Genomic DNA, 16,490 nt, shown 5'->3' with positions numbered 1-16,490 from the left:
ATCTTTTTCACTTATGTGTTTTTTTACAATTCAAAATCTGACTCATGCCATGTTGACATTTTTTTCCCCTCTCTCCTAGATCAGCACCCGTTTCCTAATTACTCAAAGCACTGGCCTTTTCTCTTGATCTCTCAACCTCTTGATCTCCTAAGAAAAACTTTTTGAGAGTTCTACTTGTAGAAGCTCTCACTTCCTGTGGCTTCCCTGGGACTGTTCTGTTTTGGTTTTCTGCTCTTTTTCATTTACTGTAAGTCTAAGGGCTTCTTTCTTCCCTTGAAATTATGGATGTGTTCTACAGTTGACTTAACTCTCTTTTCTTTGGAAGAGGAATCAGGAAAAAAAGACTGAGAAGGACCAGCTGTAGAAAGAAAGGAGCTAAGCAGAGTAGTGGTCGGGGTGATGAGAGTTCACAAAGTATATATTTGATTTTTTAGGTTTGAAATTATATTATTTTGGGTTTTGCCTTTCAGGTTTGCCTCCTAAGGGAAAGAAAGCCTGGTGCTGGGCATCCTACCTAGAGGAGGAAAAAGCTGTGGCCGTGCCAACGAAGCTGTTCAAGGAGGTGAGAGCATTGCAGATCAGGAACTTGTGTTGTCCTTTCCATTGTCTGCTTAGGAAATGTGACTTGAGACGATTTCCCAAGTACATTGTTTTTCACATGTATATTTCTGTGAGGGAAAGTTAGCCTTCATGTGTGCACACCTTCCCCCAGTGCCTCACACATGGTTGCACCTCCATGCTCACACTCCCCTTTCCTGAACATTTATGGGGTGTCCACTCATTAATTTTCACAGGGATGCTTCTACTACTACTGAAAACATCTAGTACGTAAAGAAAAACTGGCATGGAATTTCACGTCAGTATCATGGCTCTGGGGGAATAAAAATGAGTTACTAAGGCTTACATAGCATAACAACAAAACATCTAAAAATGGGCCACTACAGTTTTATTAACAATAATAAAAACATTTTATCATAAGTAGTTAAAAGCATGGGCATCAGGTGTAGTTCTGTGTAGGAGCTTGCTGCACCTGGATTCAGACGGATTGGAAAACTTCTGTAAAGGGCCAGATAGTAAATATTTTATTAAATATTTTAGGCTTTGCAGGGAATACAGCCTTTTTTGCAACTACTGAGATCTGCAGTTGTAGCAAGAAACCAAACAGAGACAGAACAAAAAGAATGGGCATGGCTGTGCGCCAGTAAAATTGACCTACAAAGACAGGCAATGGGCTGTTGCCAACCACTGGCATAAATGATTAAATTACATTTAATGATGATATGTAATAAATCTTCCCTGGATACCTTTATGTATGTATATATGATACATAGGGAATTTTTAAGAAGTGATGAATAGTAAATGTTGGGATGATGACATCTACATTAAGACTGTTTAATTTGAACATAATAAGTTTTATAGATGAACTCGAATAATATAATTATTTTCTGGAATTTCAGTCCTTTACAGAATAGGCTTTTTCACTCTTTTTTTCTTTCTTTTTAAGTTTAAATAGAGCTAATTACTTAAGTCAGTAAAACATTTATGTGGTTCAAAATGTTAAAGTTACTAAAAGAATTTGAAATTATTTCTCTCCCTGTTGGCACTAAGTTTGCCTCCCCCAAAGCAACCAATTTACCAGTATCTTATACAGTATTCCTGGAAAATTATGTGTCGTTGAAGCAATGTATCCACACGTTTACCCCTTTCTGATCTTAAGCCAAATGATAAGATATGTCATATACTGTTTGGGACTTTGCTTGTTTGTTTAACTTGACAGTTTGGAGATTAGTCCATCTCGGTTCATAAACCCCTTTGCCATTCTTTTATACCAATGTATAGTATTCCGTATTTTCTGTTCTGTAATAATGTAAACTATTTACTATTGATATATAGATGTATCTATATTTTTCCCAAATCTTTTGCTATATAAATGTTTTAGGGACTAACTTTGTGCACCTTTCATTTTGTGTATATGAGTATCTCTGTTGCATAATTTCCTAGAATTTGAAGTGGTAAGTCAAAGAAAATGTCCATTTTTAAATAGGTGTTATGAAACGGCTAGACGTTGTGGTGATTTACATGCCTGCTAGCAATGCACACACTGGTCTGTTTCCCTGTGACCTTCCCGCCATGTATGTTACCCAACTTTGTCATCTTTACCAGCCTGATAGGTGAAATATATCTCATAGGAATTTTACTTTGCATAATTTTTATGGATGAGGTTGAGCATCTTTTCAAGTTCATAAAATCCATTGAAAATTGCCCTTTCTGTGACGTGATTATAGCATTTGTGTTGATTCTTTGGACTTTTTAGGAGTGATTTATCTATTTGGTTAAATAGTCTTTATTTTAAGAATGGTAATTATTCACACTTGTAAACTGGACCTACAAGAGAAAATACTAAGGCTGCTGTTCCCTTTTGTGTTTCAGTATCAGTCATTTCCATATAACAAAAATGGGTTCAAGGTTGGCATGAAGCTGGAAGGTGTGGACCCAGAGCATCAGTCAGTGTACTGCATCCTCACGGTGGCTGAGGTGAGCCTTGCCTTGTGTTTATTTTTAGAATAAAATGATAATTATGAAATTTTAATACTGAGCTCTCACTGCGTGCCGGACACGGTGCTTAGTATTTTGTGTGCATAAACTGGTTTTATCTTCACAAGAACCCTGTGTGGGTCCTGCTTTTTACCTCTGTTCTGTAGACGAGGAAACGGGCTCAGAGAGGTGACATGATGTAAGCTGGGCTACACAGCTTCACAGAGGGGGGCCGATTGGACCCCAGGTCTGTCAAACTCTGGAGCCTTTGCCATACGATGTTCTTTAACATAAGAAACAGACCAGCAGATACTTGGATTTTTTTAATATTTTGAGATGGCACTGAAATTTTTCAGGAAAAAAAAGGTCCATGTCAGTACAGTCTGTTATGAAGAGCGTTTCTTAGAATTCAGTGTTTTTTGTTTTTTTGTTTTTTTCCCTTCTGTGTTAACCTCCTTGCTCACTCCCTTAAGACAGTGAAATGTTTCGTTATAAAATTGCCCCCCAAATACTCAGATGCTCTTGTGCCTTAGTTTTGCTTTTCATTGTATTCTTTCAGTGACATAATTTGTAAGGAGCTTGGCTCCTACAGAACCTAGCAACATCTGGGTGATGACATTCAAAGTGAAAAATAACATACGTTTACATAGCACATGCCAGGTGCCAAACTAAAGGCTTTATGGTATTAGCTCATATTAGTTATTTTTTTTTTTTTATCATCATTTTATTGAGATATTCATATTAGTTCTTAAAGTATCCTTTTGAGCCCATTTCCCCCATTTTCCAGATGAGAAAACTGAAGCATAAAAGTTAAGTCACTTGCAGCTTGTAATAATGTAATAGGTATTAAAAGGAAATGGCTGGATTCTTTTATTCTTATCAGAAAACTGGTGTGCAACTTTGTTTTCACATTTTACCTCGAGTGTGAGAATCCTCACTGCCTCTCTGACTTGGTAAGACAGGATGTGCTTTCTCCGTCTTAGACTCGGAAGTCCTTGTTGGGTGCCCTGAGTTGGAAGGGGAGAATCAGAATTGGTGTTTGTCCTTTGGGGCGGATGAGTTTGTCCAGGGAAGGACGAAGAATGAGTTGCTAATCCTCAAGAATACCAGCATGTAGGGGCTGGGCAAAAGAAAAAGAGCCAGAAAAGGAGACTGACCAGGAATGACTGAAGACAGAGAAGGAAGCCAGGAGAGTGGGGCCTTCCACATAAACCGAGGAAAGGAGGCTTTTAGGAGGGAGGGAGCAGCTGTGGCCAGGCTGTGGTCATCCTCAAGTAAGATGAGGTAGTTGGTGCCCTCGGCCAGAGCAGTTTTCATTGAGTGTTTGGGGTAGAAGTGAGTTTTATGAAAGCATTGCAAGGTAGCAGATTCAGATAGTGTAGACTGAGCTTTTGAGAAGCTTAGCTGTAAAAAAAATGAAGGGGACTTTTTAAAGGTGTGTGTGTGTGTGTGTGTATGATTCAACTCTCATTTTTGAAGGAGATTTATTTTTGTTTATCTAGTTTTTTATTATAAAAGTAATGTTTGCTCACTGTGGAAAATTCAACTAGTTCAAGAATATGTATTGTAAAAAAGACATCTTCTATTCCAATACCTCTTTCCTCACTCCGCATCCTAGAGAAAATTACCCTTAACAGTTTGCTGTGTTTCCTCCTGATGGTTTTCTCTTTATATACAAGTTTACATGTATATATTTTTCTCTTTTTTACATATATATGGTATCATATGATATACAATATTCTGCAGTCTGCTTTTGTGACTTAATATATCTTATGTGTTATACTGTATATGCATACCTTTTTCACTGTTGGGTCCAGTTCATGGAACTGCTGTAATTCATTTAGCTGCTCTCATATTGATGAACAACTCACTATTTTTCACTTTCTAATTAATACAAAAATGAGAATTTTTTTTTTGCAGTGAACACTTTTTTATGTCTATATTTTTCATAGGTGTGTCTGTAGGCTCCATTCCTAGAATTGCCTGGTTAAAAGTTACAGACATTTAAATTTTTGATGCACGTTGCTTCTATGTCATCCAAAAAGGTCTCATTCTCACCCAGAGGATTTGAGAATTTGTTGGCTCAAGCCTGAGAGACAGTCTTTACTTCTCTTTTTTCCTTTTTTCTTCTTCCCTCCCTTTCTCTCTTCCTTCATTCCTTTTTTATTTCTTGAGACGGGAAGAGGCTGGAGACTGTTTGAATTCTAAAGTCACCTCTAGGGAGTAGAGTATTGGAAAGGTAAGAGAGAACAGATAATTGATACAGAGGGGATGGCAGACGGAGGGACCAGAGTATTTGAGGAGGAACAGGCCTTAGCCAGGAGGACGGGAGCCCCTGGTAGCCTTGTAACAGGTGGGATGGGGGAATGGATGGGCTAGAGTGGGTGCAGGATGCTTGTCAGTTTGGAAGCAGACATTTGAGGGAATTTCACTGGCATAGAATATGAACCAGTGGCCGAGACTGAGGGTGGAAGGGGGTAGATTGGAAGCTTAAGGAGAGGGGAGCATGTGAAAAGGCATTTGTGAAGAAGGAGAAGGGAAACTAGGTGGACGATTTAGAGGACTGCTGTGCAGCCTGGAGAGCCCAGTTCATAGTTACATCACTCACGGGCCATGTGTACATGCAGAATAGGGGATACCTGGGTTAATGGAATTTTACCAAGCAGATGTTTTGAGGAGGACATTGAGGCAAATATCTTAAGATATTGGCAAGAAATGTTTTAAGTGATTGCTAGGGAAGGGAGGGAGGCTTGAGGGAAGCGGCTGCTAGGGGGAAAGTAGGAGGATCAAGGTGAGCTACCAGAGTTTTCCATAAGGTTGAGGAAGAGGTGTATTGGGAGCAACTGGTTAACAAACTGAAAGAACAAGAGAATGTTTTCATTGGGTTAGATGTTTTATTTACTATTCAAGAGGCAAAGAGGTCCCTGGGACAAGATCCATGGGAGTGTGTGTTTGAAGCGGGGGGGACAGAGGGGAGGAAAGAAGCCAGGGTATTGAATGAGGCGTATGATGGAGAAATTACTCGGGCTGAAGAGGAGGAGTTAGCCAGGGCTTTGGGTTGACTGAGTGAGAGGGGACATTTGGGAAGTTAGCATGTGGGATCATGAGGGGAGAGGGGGCCTTGTGGCAGATCTTCCGAGGGCACATTGGGAGAGCAGAGGCCTGGAGCTGCCCCGTGGGGTGAGAGCAGCATGCCTTGAGAGAACTAGAGGGATTAAATTACTAATGGGCTTATTTCTTAGGCATTGACTAAGGACAGCTGAGTAAAACCTAGGTTTGGCCAGCGATAAGGATTATCAGAGCTCCTTGTCAGCATGGGGTGGGTGTGGAGCATGGGGGCAGTCACCTATCCTTCTTGAGAGATCTAACCTCCCAGGCACCCTAATCTCTGTTCTTCAGAGAGGCTGTAGTCTACCTAGGGGAGTCAGCTTTTTTTTTTTTTTTTTAATTTTGAAAGCATTTGTAAATGTTATGTAAATAATACTTATATTCAAGTTGAAAAAATAACGTAAAAGGGAAAATGTAAAAAGTCCATCGTTTTCCTTTGCCTTTCCCAACTCCCTCCTGCTTCCTAGAAGAAATCATTGTTAACAGTTTGGCATTTAGCCTTCCAGACTTCTTCCTGTGAATTCACATATATGAGTGCATGTGTGCACACATACATACACACATGCATATGCACACACATATGCATGTACATATTTACACATGAACTCACATGTATCCTTTTTCTCATAGACTCACTCACCTGTACAGTTTGTCCTGTTGCTAGAATTTTAACAACATGTTTTAGAACTTCCCATGGCAGTAACTCTGCAGCTCCTTTGTCACACTGGGACTGGTTGCCCTGGCCCTGCATGCTTGTCACAGCTTCCTCGTTCAGGCTTCTGCGGTGCAGGTGCTCATGGCCAAGCCTTCTCCCCTAGAGCTGAGGGCAGAGCATGATCCAGCTCAAGTCCCATAAACCCATCGACCTTTTCCCTCACAGCCTCCCCAGGCTGGACCTGGGGCTGTTTGGCCTCAGAGTTCTCCCTGGTGTTTCAGAGAGCCTGGCCCATCCAGGGGTGAATTGGGGACATCTGTTTGGTCTTCCTCCCAGCCCAGCTACGGGTGAAGAGGAGAATCCGTTAGCTTCTCCGTGTCTGCACGAGGAGCTCGCCGTGTGGTGAGTGTAGAGAGGAGAGAGCCAGCTGCAGACAGTGCCCGGGAGCACCCTCAGGGCTGCTGGAGCCTCGTGCCCTGTGCTGGCCTGCCCGCTTCCCGCGCCTCTGCTCGTGCCGTGTAGGGACTGGGGAGAGGACGTGGCTACCTGGGAAAACCATTCTTTATCTGTATTCACGTGTTTCTAATGTGACTGGGGAGGCTGCCAGAACCCTGCAGCTCAGCTCTTCCTGATACAGTAAATAGCCTTTGCCTGGCGATTTTGTAATTTGGTGGTTTTTCTTGCTGTTAAGAAAGGTGGTTTGATTAACATAGTCTTTATCAAAGCTGATATCATGTTAATTGACTTTTGGCTATGTATATGAAGATTCTGTTTTGCTTTTTTAATTGGCCAACCTGCTTTACCTACTCCAGGTTTGTGGGTACCGGATAAAGCTTCACTTTGATGGGTATTCTGACTGCTATGACTTCTGGGTGAACGCAGACGCCCTGGACATCCACCCAGTTGGATGGTGTGAGAAAACCAGCCACAAACTCCATCCTCCCAAAGGTGTTGTCACATTTTTGTTTCCTATTTTAAATTAAGGAGAAATGCATTTTCTTACATGCTAATTTGGAATTTTTAAGAATTCAGACTTTATGATCATTCAGATGGGCCCAAATTTAAAGCGTATTGTTCATGATGAAAAATACATTTACTAAAATGAAGGAAATTTAAAAAGTAGGTTCCTGCTTAGGAGAATTAACTGTGTCCATATACTTATTTCCATGTAATACTGCATTTGCAGCATACCTAACTTTGACTACAAATAACTTATAGCTACAGATTTCCATTATTGGTTGTATATCCTTGAAAAAACTGATCTAAAAAATTAGTTCTAGCCAGTTTACACAACTAAGTTTATTTACTGATACTTTTAGTATGTAGAAAATCCTGAGAAGTTATGCATTTAAATTATTGCTCTTAATATTGAGGAGATTGGAAAGGAGACTGTAACACTAAAAATTGGTTTAGGTGGGGGTTGAACTAGTAGCAATTACTTTTCTTACAATCTGCCAGTGATTTGCCTGTTTCGTGTTTACATGAAGGGCAAAGATTAACATGTTATCTTTTTCAATGTATCCCTAATGTGTTTGATAATATATTGATTTCTTGTTTTTCAGCTATTACATTTAGTAGTATTTACTTGATGTCAGTAAATCCAGGTTACTAGTTTGATATTTTTTGCTGTGTCTTGGAGTTACTATTTTTTTAATGGACTTGTCATCCTTGGTTTTAAGTGAAAAATTAATGGCAGAATGGTATTTTTAGAAGGTTAAGGATGAAACAAAAACATAGAAAAGATGAGGGTAAAAAAGGAAAGCTGTAAACCTTTATGTAAATTGAGCCCTGATACATGATGGATTCCTGGCTATGCTTTTGTTGCTGCCTTCTGGACTTTACTGGAAGTAGAAGAGGGCACATTTGCAGAGGACATAAAATGCTCAGTTTCCTTTTAAAGAATGTGTTGGCTTTAATCCAATTCTGAAAATTAAGGGAAGATTGTTTTCTTTATTGAAATTTGCAAACGTACTTGCTTTATAAACCTTGCATTGTCATTCTTGCAGTGAGGGACAAAAAGGATTTTATCTGTTTTGTTGCAATTTTTGTTTTTCAAACTTCCCAATTGTTGCCACAAGTTAGCCTCTCAAAATAGAACAGATGAGGGAAAAATAAAGAATTTGACTACTACAGTTCAATAGTCTACTGCTGAGGAATTCTATCAATATACTGATAGAATTAGCACTGTAATGAAAACAAGTCCATCTGGGTACAATGCATATTTACTTCCTTGTTCCTTTTCTTATAACCATTACCATTCATTCAGAATTGAAAAGATAATACCATTTGTTGAAAATAAACATAGCCAAATCTAATTTATGAGTTAAACTTTGATTTTTTTTCAATAGATCATTTGATTGTTTGATTGGGGCATGTTGGATTTACAAATAAAAGTGGGAAGGGAAAACTTAAGTGTGAAATATTTTGTTATTTTACTCTCTGTTGATATGTGCTTACTGTAGGATATAAAGAAGAAGAATTTAATTGGCAGACCTATCTCAAGACATGCAAAGCTCAAGCTGCTCCTAAGTCATTATTTGAAAATCAGAACATAGTAAGTACATTGAAAATAACTTTTCCTTTCAAAAGAGGTGGTTATAGAGTGTTTCGTAGGATAAATTACAAGTGATAACAGGGAACTATAATAAATTTTATTGCTTTAGTAAATAGTGTACTCTTATCTTAATTAAACTTTAAAATTAGCTTACAGTCTAATAACATGTATGCTATAATGAAATCAGGGTTGTCTTTTTAATTGAATGGTAGAAGGCAACATTGTACAAAACCTAGGTCTTCTCTTCAAGTAAAAGATCTAGTTTACAATTAAGGTGAATAAACAGTAGCTTAGATTAACTGTGATACTTCATTGTAATTCTCACTTATTTAGGATTGTTCAAATGGATTCACATAGTGAGTGACTATAGCCCTGTTTAGATTTACATGCAAGAGGTAGCTGGAGTTTATGATTTACCTTCACTCCAGCTTATAGCTTTATTTGCAGTATAACATAAGCAAGTCTGGGAGTGTGTGCATTTTCTATTTCTTGACCTGCATTCCTACTCTTAAATACATGTTCCTCTCTTGGCTTTTCTCAGGGGCCTGTCTTAGTTTGCTAGAGCTGCTATAACAAGTAGCCAGTGAGTTACACTCTTCTTCCCCATCTCCATTCTGATCTGACTGAGAAGAAGAGAGGATAGCAAGCAGGCAGAAAGCCAAAATTTCATCCTTATAACTGATGGGCTGGGTCAGAGGATACGGCCTGTATATGCAGACAGTGAGTGTCTTGATTTTGATCTCTAGAATTAAAACAATTAACTGCCCACCCTCTTCCCCCGACTCATGCCACACAGGGGGCACTGGGCCAAGGAGGACCTGCCGTCCTGCAGGGACAGAGCTTGCCCCTAAAGGAGCAGAGTGGAAACCGTGTACCCTGTAGGCTGGCTTGTCCTCAAGAGTATGACCTGGTCCTCCTCCTAAATTCAGAAATCAGGTGACAGTGAGGGAGAGAGTGTGGAGAGGCCAGTAATGGGGTTCCCTCCAAATGAAAATAAGTTTCAGGAGTGGAGACAAACCTTATCTCCTCCACTCCAAATTCCCTCCATTGGGAATGTCTGTTAGATGGAGCCCTCACAGCAGCAGGTTAACAGCTGGAGTATTCTGTGATCGATTTAAACATGAGCCAGGCTGAATTAGAGAACTGAAGAGGAGGTGTGTATGTCTTAATTTAGGAAACCAAGAGAGATAATGAGCCACATTGTTTTTTTAGTCTCTTACTTGAGAGGACAGCTTAATTGCTGGAATAGAAATCCTGCATTGTCGGTAGGTATTCTCTGTCAAGATTCACCCCATGGAGGTCAGGCAGCCTCCTGCCACAGCTCCGGGTTCCCTCATCCCTGTCTGATTCTTTGATGAGTTCAGTCGGGGGTTGATTATCTGCCTTGCACTGTCTTCTTAAATTCTGTGCTTTACTAACATACAACTTAATCTTATGCCATGTGTTTGGTATGCCGGAGGCAATTAATTTTCCTATTTCTAGATACTTCTACCTCAGAAGACTCAAATAGTTCTGGTCAGAACCCTGATAAATAATTTGGGGACTTAAATTTATAGTAAGGATGCCTGTCCTTAGTCTTGCCTCTGCAATTCAGACAGGATGTAGTCTAACACTTTCAGATACACAGCTGTCCACAATTCTGTAATCATAACTGTGCAATTACAGTGACAAGAGAGGCAATATCTCTTGCTTGAGGTGCTTAGAATAGTATCTGTATACTCAGTCTGAGCAGAAGGATTTTTTTTTAAAAGAATGGTAGTAATGACTTAATAAAGAGTGGGATTGGCATAATTAATTACCAGGTACACTTACTCTGAGGTTAGGATATTTTTCTTCACAAAACATTGTAAGGAGTTTACATTTAACGGTGTCTCAAGCATGAACTCTTACTGAACTTGTATTGTTTTAGTTTCATGTCCCAGATAGTTGATAATCTGTGGGTTACAAAAATTATTTTAAATGGCTCTGCATATTAACAGGCAGTTTTTTGCTGTTGTTATGAATAAAAGTATCTGTAGTGTTAAGTAAAAGCAGTGATGATTTGCAGCCTTTCCTTTACAAAGGTGACCTACTTTCGGAAGAGTTCTCTGTTGAGAGATCGTTTCCGAAGTGGGAGTGATTTGTACTGACTCATGCACATTTTTAACTTGATTAAGTGCATACTTTGTATGTAATGATTTTCATTGTTCAATCTGTAATCAAGGGAAAAAAGGGAAAAGGGGAGTCTCTGGTGAATAAAACTTGCTTGACTAGAAATAGTCTTCTAACTAAGGTACAAAGCCTTACATTAAAATTAATTATTTCAAACTCAGTGAGGCTGTGGACGTTATAGTTTTGAGGCTAGCTAGTTCGTTGGGTGTAGCAGGAGGACTTTTTCTTATACCTGCCTGTTGGAAAGCAGCAAGCAGCGAAACTGGTCTGTGGTTTTTAAATTAAGTGAAAAGAATGATGGATGCAGGGCCTTAGAACAATGGGGCAGAGAGAGAGAAGGTCTCGCTGTTAAGTGTGTGCTTATCTCTAATTAAATCTGTGTGTTTGCATAGACAGTGATCCCATCAGGCTTCCGAGTTGGAATGAAGCTGGAAGCTGTAGACAAAAAGAATCCTGCTTTCATCTGTGTTGCTACGGTAACAGATATGGTGGACAATCGTTTCCTGGTACATTTTGACAACTGGGATGAGAGCTATGACTATTGGTGAGACATTTTCCATTGGAGTATGCTTTTTAATTTAATGTTTACCTAAGTAAACCAGGTAGATGATTTAAAAGCAATGATAATGCAAAGCCTGTAACTATGTATATGTTTATATATATATATATATACACCAGGTTTTTAACTTAACCTATTCCACATGGAGAATATGTCTAAATGCTTCAATGGTTCTTTGTGATTTGTATTTTAATTGACTTCCTGCTATGGAAGTGAGGTTTAATTCTTACACACTCTACTCTCCTAACATATGCCCATGCACACGTACACAGGCAGACTCACATTTTCCCTGTCATCTTGGGGGGATGCCTTTTTATTATTTTCTAGGAAATTATTTTAATCTTCTTTTCCTATTTTCATGCCCCGTAGCTTTTATAGTAGCTACATACAAATATATCAATTGAGAAATATTGTTTTTAATCCTTCCAGTTTTTAGATAGAATGCATAAAGTGGTAGAAGCAACATATTATAAAATTATGTAATAAAATGATAAAATAATTTATAATAATTTAAGTCATCTCTTTTTGATTACACATTTTAAATAATGGTTTTCCATACCAAAGCATGTTCAGTGATTGCTGTAATTCAGTTTCCTGGTGAAACAGACATCCCAGGGAGTAATTCAGAATTAACATTTTAAAATATTAAAATATAAAGTATGCAACAAAAGAGTACAAGGCAAACAAAGAAACAAAAATGATGGCCCATCCAAAGGAAGAGGATAAAGTTATAGAAAACACCAATGAAAAAGAGGGGGATGTGGACATACTAAACAAAGCCTTTAAAAAAATGATCTTAAATGTACTCAAAGAGTTGAAGGAAAGTACAAACAAAGAACTTAAAGGATATCAGGAAGACAATGAATGAACAATATGAGAAAATTTTTTAAAAGGAACCAAACAGAACTACTGGAGTTGAAGACCACAATAACGGAAGTGAAAAATGCCCAGGAGGAGGGTTTCAAGAGCAGATTGGAGCTGGCAGAAAAAAGACTTTGGACTTGAAGACAAGATGCTTGAAAATGAGTCAGGTTGGAGGATCTAAGATGGCGGCATAGAGAGGAGTGGAAGCTAAGTAGTCCCCCTGGAACAACTAAAAATAGCAGAAACAACTAGTAAATAATCCAGAATAACTGCAGGGGAACAAACGTGACCGTCCACTCATCATACACCAACCTGAATTGGGAGGAATGCCCGAGATCACAGCATAAAATCTGTAAGTAAAAACTGCGCATTCAAATCGGGAGACCCCTCCCCCACAGCCCGAGCTACAAAGCCTCGTGGTGCCAGAGAGAGGCTTTCTCCCAGCAAGCGAATATAGCTCAGCTGAGCTCCGACTGGGGTTTTAATTAGTGAGTGTGAACTGCTCACTGTGAGGTACGAATCCCCAACAAGCAGACAGAGGCTTTGGGTGATGACTGACCTTGGAGAGCTGGAGGGTCGCCTCGGACTAGCTCTGTTCCTTTTTCGACTCAGTGGAGAAAGCCTCAGCCATTTTCAGTTCCTAGTTCTGTGACGCGGACAAGGGTATAGCACAGGCAGAGAGAGACCATTGAAATGCTAATGACCTCTCCCTAGGGCATCTATCTTCTCTAAGAGGAAAGGGGTGGGGCCCAGCTCTACTAAGTACCTTTGATTCAGAACTTGGGGAAAAACAGCCACACCTCCTTACACCAGTCAAGAATTACGGGCTGACAGGCGCCACCTGCTGGGCAGAAAAGCACAGTGACCAGAGGCATCAGAGGGTGCACCAATTTTCTAAGACACACCCTCAGGGAAACCAGATACTGAATATTTCTTCCTTCTGGGACCTTAGCCCATTCTGGTCTGGGGAGGCCTGATTGGGGTAACCAAGGAAACCATGCCTAGACAACAGAAAACTACAACCTACACCAAGAAAAATGAGGTTATGGCCTGGTCAGGGGAACAAACTTGCACTTCAGCTGTGATGCAGGAATTGAAACAACTAATAATAACTGAATTCAAAAAGTTTAGGGAAGATATGGCAAAAGAGATGAACCATATAATGAAAACACAGGACGTACGTAAGGTAGAAATTGAAAGTTCAAAAAACCAACTGGTGGAATCTATGGAAATGAAAGGCACTACACAAGAGATGAAAGACATTGGAAACATACAACAGCGGTTCTCAAGAGGCAGAAGAAAACACTCAGGAACTGGAGAACAAGGCACCTGAAAGCCTACACACAAAAGAACAGATGAGAAAAGAATGGAAAAATACGAGCATCGTCTCTGGGAACTTAAAAAGACAAAACGAAAAGCAAGAATTTATGTGTCATCAGTGTCCCAGAAGGAGAAGAGAAGGGAAAAGGGGCAGAAGCAATAATAGAGGAAATAATCAATGAAAATTTCCCTTCTCTTATGAAAGACATAGAGAAGTGATCTATCACATACAAAGGAAGCTTGATAAGACTATGTGTGGATTTCTCAATAGAAACCATGGAGGCAAGAAGGAAATGGGGTGATATATTTAAGATACTGAAAGAGAAAAACCACCAACCAAGAATCCTATATCTGGCAAAACTATCCTTCAGATATGAGGGAAAGCTTAAAATATTCTCTGACAAACAGACAATGACTGAGTTTGTGAACAAGATACCTGCTCTACAGGAAACACTAAAGGAAGCACTGCAGACAGAAAGGAAAAGACAGGAGTGAGAGGTTTGGAAAACAGTTTTGAGAGATAGTAGCACAGCAATGTAAGTACACTGAACAAAGATGACTGAGAATATGGTTGAAAGAGGAAGGCTGGGATCATGTGGGACACCAGAACAAAAGATGAACAATAAAGACTGGGACTGTGTAACTCAGGGAAACCTAGGATGCTCAACGATTGTAATAAAAGGTACAAATATGTTTTTACATGAGGTAGAACAAATGAATGTCAACACTGCAAGGTGTTAAAAATAGGTTGGGGATTGGGGGGAAAATACAGTCAATGCAAACTAGAGGCTAGAATTAACAGAAACCTTGTATTATGCTTCCTTTAATGTAACAAAAGCAATATACCAAAGCTAAATGCATTTGAGGGGGTGGGGAATAGGGGAAGGATATGGGACTCCAGGCATTGGTGATGTCTGACTCTTTATTCTACTTTAGGTTAATGCTGTCTTTCCTTTTGTCACTTTCTAGCTATCAAGTTTTTTTGTTTGTTTGTTTTTCTCTCTTTCTCTTGCCTTTTCATTTTGCCTCTCTGCCTTCTTTGACTCTTCCTCTGTCTTTGTGCAAGAAATGTCCTTATATAGAGAGTGGTGATGGTGCTCAATACATAAAGATGTGACTGTACGGGGAACCAATGATTGTTTACTTAGGACGGAATGTGTAGTGTTTGAACAAAACCATCTCAAAAGAAATGGGTTGATAAAGAAATCTTGAGGGCACTATATTGAGTGAAATAAGGCAGACACATAAAGGCAAATATTTCAGGGTTTCACTGATATGAACTAATTATAATATGTAAACTCATAGACATGAAATATAAGTTGCCAGGATATAGAATGAGGCTAAAGAATGGGGAGCAGTTGCTTATCATGAGCAGAATGTTCAACTAGGGTGAACTTAAATATTTAGAAATGGACAGGAGTGATGGTAGCATGTAATGGGAATAACGACTAGTGCTAAAAGGTGTGTGAAGGTGTAAGCTCAGAGTCACGCGTGTCACCAGAAGGAAAGTTGGAAGTTAAAAGATGAGAATGTATAAAACAGTGAATCTTGTGGTGGACAATGTCCATGATTAACTATACAAATATTAGAAATCTCTCTCACGAACTAGAACAAATGTATGTCACTATAACTAGAGGTTAATAATAGAGAGGCATATAGGGAAAAAATATGTACCTATTGCGAACTATATACTACAGTTAGTAGTACTTTAACATTCTTTCATCAACAGTAACAAATGTACTATACCAAAACTATGAATCAATAATGGGGGGGGGCGGGGTGTGGTTAGGGGTATGGGAGGATGTGAGTTTCCTTTTTTGTGTCTTTGTTTCTTTTCTGGAGTAGTGAAAATGTTCTAAAAATTGAAAAAAAATAATTGTGTTGATGGATGCACAGCTGTATGGTGGTGCCATGGGCAATTGATTGTACACTTTGGATCTTTGGATAGTTGTATGGTATCTGAACAATCTCAATTTAAAAAAAATTAAGTAAATAAACAGAGGGATACAAGTGCTGGAGAAAATGTGGAGAGAGGGATAAAAAAATGAGTCAGGTTGAGAAGCAGAAAGAAAAATGAAATATTAGAAGTGAAAATAACCTAAAACAGCTATGGGACAAAATTAAGTGCACCATTATACACGTTATGAGAGACCCAAAAGGAAAAGAAAGAGAGAAAGGGGCAGAAGGAATAGTCAAAGAAGAGGAGGGAATACTCTGTAACTCATTTTATGAGGCCAACATCACCCTCATACTAAAACTGGATAAAGATAACACAAGAAAAGAAAATTACAGACTAATATCTCTTATAGAAATAGATGCAGAAATCCTCAACAAAATACTGGCAAACTGAATCCAACAGCATATTAAAATACTTATACTCCAAGTGGGATTTATCCCTGGTAGGCAAGGGTGGTTCAACATTAGAAAATCAAGTAATGTAATACAGCACATTAACAGAATGAAGGAAAAAAATTACATTGTTATCTCAATTGATGCAGAAAAGACATTTAACAAAATATAGCTCCCTTTCTTGATAAGAATACTTATGGTGCTAAGAATACAAGTAAACTTTGTCAGCATGGTAAAGGGCATAAATGAAAAGCCCACAGCTAACGTTCTACTTAATGGTGAAAAACTAAAAGCTTTCCTTCTAAGATCAGGAACAAGACAAGGATACTATCACCACTATTGCTTAGCATTACACTAGAAGAGCAGTTAGGCAAGAAAAGGAAATAAAAGGCATC

General features: G+C 39.0%; 1 protein-coding gene across 4 annotated transcripts in view; it reads left to right on the top strand.

Moving 5' to 3' along the window:
* Nucleotides 1–16,490, top strand: part of L3MBTL3 (L3MBTL histone methyl-lysine binding protein 3) — a 135,557-nt gene that overhangs the window by 36,414 nt on the left and 82,653 nt on the right. For all 4 annotated transcript variants that reach the window (XM_037844221.1, XM_037844218.1, XM_037844220.1 and 1 more), the window contains 5 exons: nucleotides 471–562; nucleotides 2,431–2,535; nucleotides 7,111–7,246; nucleotides 8,761–8,852; nucleotides 11,396–11,547. In XM_037844221.1, coding sequence (XP_037700149.1) covers nucleotides 471–562; nucleotides 2,431–2,535; nucleotides 7,111–7,246; nucleotides 8,761–8,852; nucleotides 11,396–11,547 — 577 coding nt within the window. The remainder of the gene's footprint in view (nucleotides 1–470; nucleotides 563–2,430; nucleotides 2,536–7,110; nucleotides 7,247–8,760; nucleotides 8,853–11,395; nucleotides 11,548–16,490) is intronic.

This window comes from Choloepus didactylus, chromosome 7, assembly GCF_015220235.1.
Source record: "Choloepus didactylus isolate mChoDid1 chromosome 7, mChoDid1.pri, whole genome shotgun sequence".
Taxonomy (NCBI): Eukaryota; Metazoa; Chordata; class Mammalia; order Pilosa; family Megalonychidae; genus Choloepus; species Choloepus didactylus.
Note: the sequence above shows the minus strand (reverse complement) of the source record. Positions and strands in the feature narration are given on the sequence as shown.